The 5641-nt window shown below is 35.0% G+C and overlaps 1 protein-coding gene across 1 annotated transcript; it reads right to left on the reverse strand.

The window, feature by feature from the left end:
• Positions 1-571: 571 nt before the first annotated feature.
• On the reverse strand, positions 572-2634 carry LOC120152181 (TPR repeat-containing thioredoxin TTL1-like). Its single transcript, XM_039164456.1, has 5 exons — positions 1825-2634; positions 1510-1705; positions 1240-1412; positions 802-1135; positions 572-715 (listed from the first exon to the last, which is right to left on the reverse strand). The coding sequence occupies exons 1-5, from the start codon at positions 2559-2561 to the stop codon at positions 572-574; spliced, it is 1584 nt and encodes a 527-aa protein (XP_039020387.1). The 5' UTR covers positions 2562-2634.
• Between the last annotated feature and the right edge of the window lie 3007 nt (positions 2635-5641).

The raw sequence follows: 5641 nt of genomic DNA on the forward strand, positions 1-5641 counted from the left end.
ATTAAAAACTTTAGTTTTTGTTTCATTTTAGTACCCGTTCGAAAGTTAACGTTAAATTTTGAAAATATTAAAAGTTTAGGTATTAAAACGAGCCAAAATTGATAGTTTAAGTATAAAACACGTTAAATTTTTAACAGCGGGTAGTAAAATAAAATGAAAACTAACCGTTAGGTATAATTTTTTAAAAAAAATGAAAGTTTAGATACTAAAATGAGCTAAAACTGATAATTTAGATACTAAATGCGTAGTTTACCCTGACGTATTTGTATTGTATTATAATTTCTCATATTTTACGTAATATTTAATAGGGATCGACTTTGAGGGAAAAAATAAACCTCATACAATATCAATCGAATTAGTTTGTCTAAAACAGTATGAAATCGTTATGAATAATACTAAAATAATAAAAAATAATTTTAAAATTTACAATTTTCAAACAACATAATTATAACAAATATTAATTTTTTGCTAAAATAATAAACAAATGTTATAATATAAATTTGAATACCTATAAAGTTTAAGACTACAAATTCAATACTTAATTTTTCCCACGCTGTTTATACGAGTTTATTCAAACAGAGGCCTTAAACTCTCGAGCAAGCCGTTTGTTGAGGTGGACGCGAGCCTCAAACAATGCCCTGCCTACTTCATCATCTCGAGGGGTTTCCCTTATCAATATCTCATAATCCTGGATTGCCACTTCCCATCTCCCTAGCTGCTTTTACATATATAACAAATGGTTTGGTCAACAAATATTCAAGACCAATCTTTGCTTCAGAAAAAGGGCCTTAAATTATTTACCTTGCCATTACAATCAGCTCTCCTTAGCCTTGCCTTGCTGTAAGAAGGTTGCACCTTAAGCGCCACTGTGCAATCCTCAATGGCCTTTTCGAATTGGCCTAGCTTAGTTCTACAGGCTACTCTGTTGCATAGCAGAACTGAATTGTATGGATCATTCTCTAGTCCTTTACTATACACAACGGAAGCCTCCGAGAATTTCGATGCCTTGAATAGCAAGTTACCGCTCAATCGAGCTGATGATACTGCTCTCGTCTGCTTTACCACTAGTGTTATTTCTTTGTTGTGTGGATCGAGTCTGGCAGCAAGCTGAGCTGCTGATACAGCATCATCTAACCTATTATAATCAGATCAAGTCCATTGTTAACTTCTTGGTTCCGGTGAATTCTATATTCCAAATATATTTACAGAAACCAATTACAGAGATTTCTTTCTACTAACCTGCCAGAAACAATATAGACCAGTGCTTTGATCATTAAAAGATAAGCACTCACAGCCATACCGAAGAAATTAATACAAGATTCAACTGCGAAATTCGGTCCTTTGCTGTGGGATGTATAGGCTTCTTGATGCCTGTGGAGCTTCAGAAAGGCCTCTGTTTGAAGAGCATAAACCTGGTGAAGATCACAAAATATGACCTTGAACATTTTCAAGTAACTAGATGCTGCAGATGTTAAAAGGATACATGTTTAAACAATAAAAAGAACTAACCACAGGTGCAGAATCAACTCCAGAGGTTATAGCACATTGAGTCTCCTTAAGTAGAGTATTCCATTCCTTCGATTTTTGAGCCTCAGCGCATCTTTTAAGGCAGTGATCGAGAGACCGAGCTTTAGCAATGTCGTCGGGGTCGGCATGATTTCCAGCGTATTTGTAGTGATCCATTGCTTCTTTTACTTCTCCCAATCTGCATTGGAAAATTCAGATAATCATATAGAAAACTGCAAGCAGTACTAATTTCAAATTTTCTTTCCGCTGATGATCATATAAGGCTGTTCTTTACATGAACCTATGGAATGTTGTTACCTGAGATAAATTGTTGCCAAGCGGTGATGAGCTCTGCAATATGTAGGATCAAGCTGAATAGCTTCTTTGCACTCAACAACTGCTTCGATAGCATGGCCTAAACGTAACAAGGCAGCACTCTTATTACAATAGTATGTCGCCTTCTTCGGATCGAGGCATATTGCTCGTTCGTAAAGGGTCAGTGCCTCTTCAAACCTTCCCTGATTGTATGCCTCGTTTCCCATCATCTTCAATGCCTCAGAATCCAATCCACGAAACTGTTTCAATACGACACTCGGCTTCCTTATGATATTGCCCATAGGAGAAGCCGTGGCCGGAATAAGAGCTTTGGTGTTGTTTGGTTTTTGTTTCTGTAACTTTGTATCACATGTCAAGTCTTGTGACAGTCTCATTTGAGTCGAAGCAGAAGAGGATGATGCTGAGCTTCGTGCAGGATATAAGGATGTTCCACCGTCTTTTTTCATGTGAAAACTCGAAACCAAATTCCGAGGTTGTAATAAATCGGACATCCTGGCTTGTTTCATGGGGACAGAATCAACTGAGCTGTTACGTCTCCTTCCGGATCCATTGATCGATGGTTTCTTAGACTTAACCGTGGCAGGTTCCTTCAGAACCTTGTCGACGCCTTTCACAGGCAAGGCAGGGAGTGCTGATTTTCTCGACCACTTGGTGCATGGCTGGAAAATTCCTCCCATTAGACCACAACCCAAATCATGCTCCATTGAATACTTTGTCATTTAATAACTATAAATGCATGTACAAAGAATGAACTCGAAGATTAATAAATGAAAGAAATGGAAACATGCAAGAATAAACAACTTGAAGATTATAAAGGGAAAAACAACAAGAGATGGGTTGAAAGTGAGGGATTCAATGTAGGCTGGAAGATGTATTTATATCAATTCACTGCCCTCCACTGTGGCTTCCAAGAAACCAACTTTATCTTTATATATAGGAACAAACAGGGGGATGTATTCAACCTGCAAACATTTCTAAAAAATAAGTGCCAAAAAGAATGTCTTTGTTCATTAGTTGAGAAATTATTATGATTTGTTAAAATAAAACAAAGAATCCAAACAATACATTGTGGTGGTCCCTCGTAGATTTAATAAAGGAGTAGCTGAGATGCTTTGTTTTAATAACCAAATTCCAAGCAGTTGCCCTTTTTCTTGTAGTTCTATTATATGTCTTTTCAAATTTGGCAATTTGAAATGAAATTAAAGATACTTTGACCAACATCAGCCAAAGCTAGGGGAAAAGAATACCAGATATTGCTTAATCAAGAGGCATTACGGGTATACTGTTTTGGTGGTTAGTTAAATTTAAGTGTAAACTACATCAATAGTCACTAAACTTTTAGGATACTTTTATTTTGGTCACCGAATTGTTAAAATTATAATACAACCACTAAATTTTTAATTCACTTGCATTACGGTCATTTCTGTTAAAAGGATATTGAGATGACATGTTAGAGGCATCATATTTCCAAAAAAACAAAAATCTAAGTTTCTCAAACTAATTGGTAGTTGTTGGCCCCTTTCTTCTGCGTCATCGTCTGACGTTATTTTGATCGTCGTCATCACTAAATATAACATCCTCCATACTTGAGAGATTCATCATCTTCTTATGACTGTCAAACAATTCATCACCGTGGTTTCATCCAGTTTTTCCCATCTTCCTATCACGGAACAATTTTGACTAGGTTTCTTGAGCTCTAAGATACAAAAGAAAAAAAATCTAAAGGAAAGAGTGCACTACTGAAAATTCAATGGTGAAATTCGAACTAAGTCATATTGAGAACGCTAAGGAAGAGCAAAGCATGTTTAGTTCCAATCTTGAAACTGGAAAAACAAAGAATAACAAATTAAGCTTCCATGTTGCAACCTTGATGTTCAATGCAAACAAGATTTATGGATATCCAATAGTATCTAGCACAAAATGATAGATGTCGACTCTATCTTTTAACGAGATTTCTAATTATTAGAATTTTTCAAAAGATCACAAAAATAGTTTGATGAAAATAAAATGATTTTAATTTGTCATGTCATCATTTCTTGATGACGGCGATCGTAGTGAAATCGAATTAAAGTTCAATGACTATATTATAAGTTTTAAAAGTTTGATGACCAAAACACAGATAGCTTAAAAGTTTGATGACTATTTATCCTAAGTTTTAATTCAAGTGGTTTCATTTATGATAAGGGGTGTTGGTTGCAGACTAGCAGTTGGTATTTTGTTGGTGTTTAAAATAAGGCTTAATACTAAAAGAAGTGCCCAAACTATAATGCTTTCCTAAATAGGTTTTTATTTTTTGACTCATTCATTGCCAAATGTTACAAACGCTACCCATTTAGGTGTTCGGACCATTAACGGCGTTAATTTCTCCCGTAAAGGACACATGTCACAATCTGTTTGCAATCTTGATGTTCAATGCAAACAAGATTTATGGATATCCAATAGTATCTAGCACAAAATGATAGATGTCGATTCTATCTTTTAACGAGATTTCTAATTATTAGAATTTTTCAAAAGATCACAAAAATAGTTTGATGAAAATAAAATGATTTTAATTTGTCATGTCAGCATTTCTTGATGACGGCGATCGTAGTGAAATCGAATTAAAGTTCAATGACTATATTATAAGTTTTAAAAGTTTGATGACCAAAACACAGATAGCTTAAAAGTTTGATGACTATTTATCCTAAGTTTTAATTCAAGTGGTTTCATTTATGATAAGGGGTGTTGGTTGCAGACTAGCAGTTGGTATTTTGTTGGTGTTTAAAATAAGGCTTAATACTAAAAGAAGTGCCAAAACTATACTGCTTTCCTAAATAGGTTTTTATTTTTTGACTCATTCAATGTCAAATGTTACGAATGCTACCCATTTAGGTGCTCGGACCGTACGGCGTTAATTTATCCCGTAAAGGACACATGTCACAATCTGTTAGTTTTGAAATTTATTTTTTAAAAATATTAAAAATACTATGATATTTATAAAAAAAATTAACTTTTCTTATATTATAAAATAGCCCTAAAATCCCAAATCTTAACCTTAATCCACCGTAGCCGCCCTTTCCAACCACGATCACTGCCACTGACGTAGTCCTTGTCGTCCTCCTACTCATACGTCATTGTAGTTTCCATCGATTAGCCGTGGGAATCGCGTGGGATCGCGATTTTTATCTTAAGGTTCAGAGAGTATAAAACGTTGATTCATCGTTGATCGACCATTGATCAGTCACGATTTCAAGTGGGTTTGGTCGTCGGGTGGAGCTTCGTCGATGGCAAAAGGCAGCGGCCGACATGGGTTTAGGGGTTGAAATGAAAGTTTTCAAGGTTTCGGGTTTATTTCAAAATTTGTGTTTTTTTTAAACATATATGTAATTTTATTTTTTAAATTTAAATATTTTTTAAAATTATCAAGTTATGACACGTGTCACTTAACGGAAGAATTAATACTGTTGAAGGCCCAAGCACCTAAGTGGGTAATGTTTGTAACGTTAGGCACCGAGATGAGTAAAAAAATAGTTTAGATACCTATTTGAAAAAAGATGTATAGTTTAAGTACTTATTTCGGTATTAAGCCTTAAAATAAATTCGAAAAAATTAATTGATCCTAAAGATGCATGAAGACATGGGTCTAACCCCTACATATTCCTCTTCTTGCCTGCTTAATATAAGTCGGTGCCGGCTCCTTCGCAGTTGACATTTGTCCTCCAAGACCCACCTGCTTGAGACGGCAGTTTCAAATTGAATCTATCAATTGATGTCATAGACGTATATTTGATTATTTTTTATCATTATAAATTTAAGGGTA

This window comes from Hibiscus syriacus, unplaced genomic scaffold (assembly GCF_006381635.1).
Source record: "Hibiscus syriacus cultivar Baekdansim isolate YM2019G1 unplaced genomic scaffold, ASM638163v2 tig00002840_pilon, whole genome shotgun sequence".
Lineage (NCBI taxonomy): Eukaryota > Viridiplantae > Streptophyta > Magnoliopsida > Malvales > Malvaceae > Hibiscus > Hibiscus syriacus.

Bases quoted from the DNA above. Each gene is read 5' to 3' on its own strand.
- LOC120152181 (XM_039164456.1), bottom strand. From the start codon at position 2,561: ATGACAAAGTATTCAATGGAGCATGATTTGGGTTGTGGTCTAATGGGA. The intron at 1,706-1,824 runs GTAACAACATTC...TTTCCAATGCAG, and splicing joins TTGGCAACAATTTATCTCAG to ATTGGGAGAAGTAAAAGAAG. The intron at 1,413-1,509 runs GTTAGTTCTTTT...GATCTTCACCAG, and splicing joins GAGTTGATTCTGCACCTGTG to GTTTATGCTCTTCAAACAGA.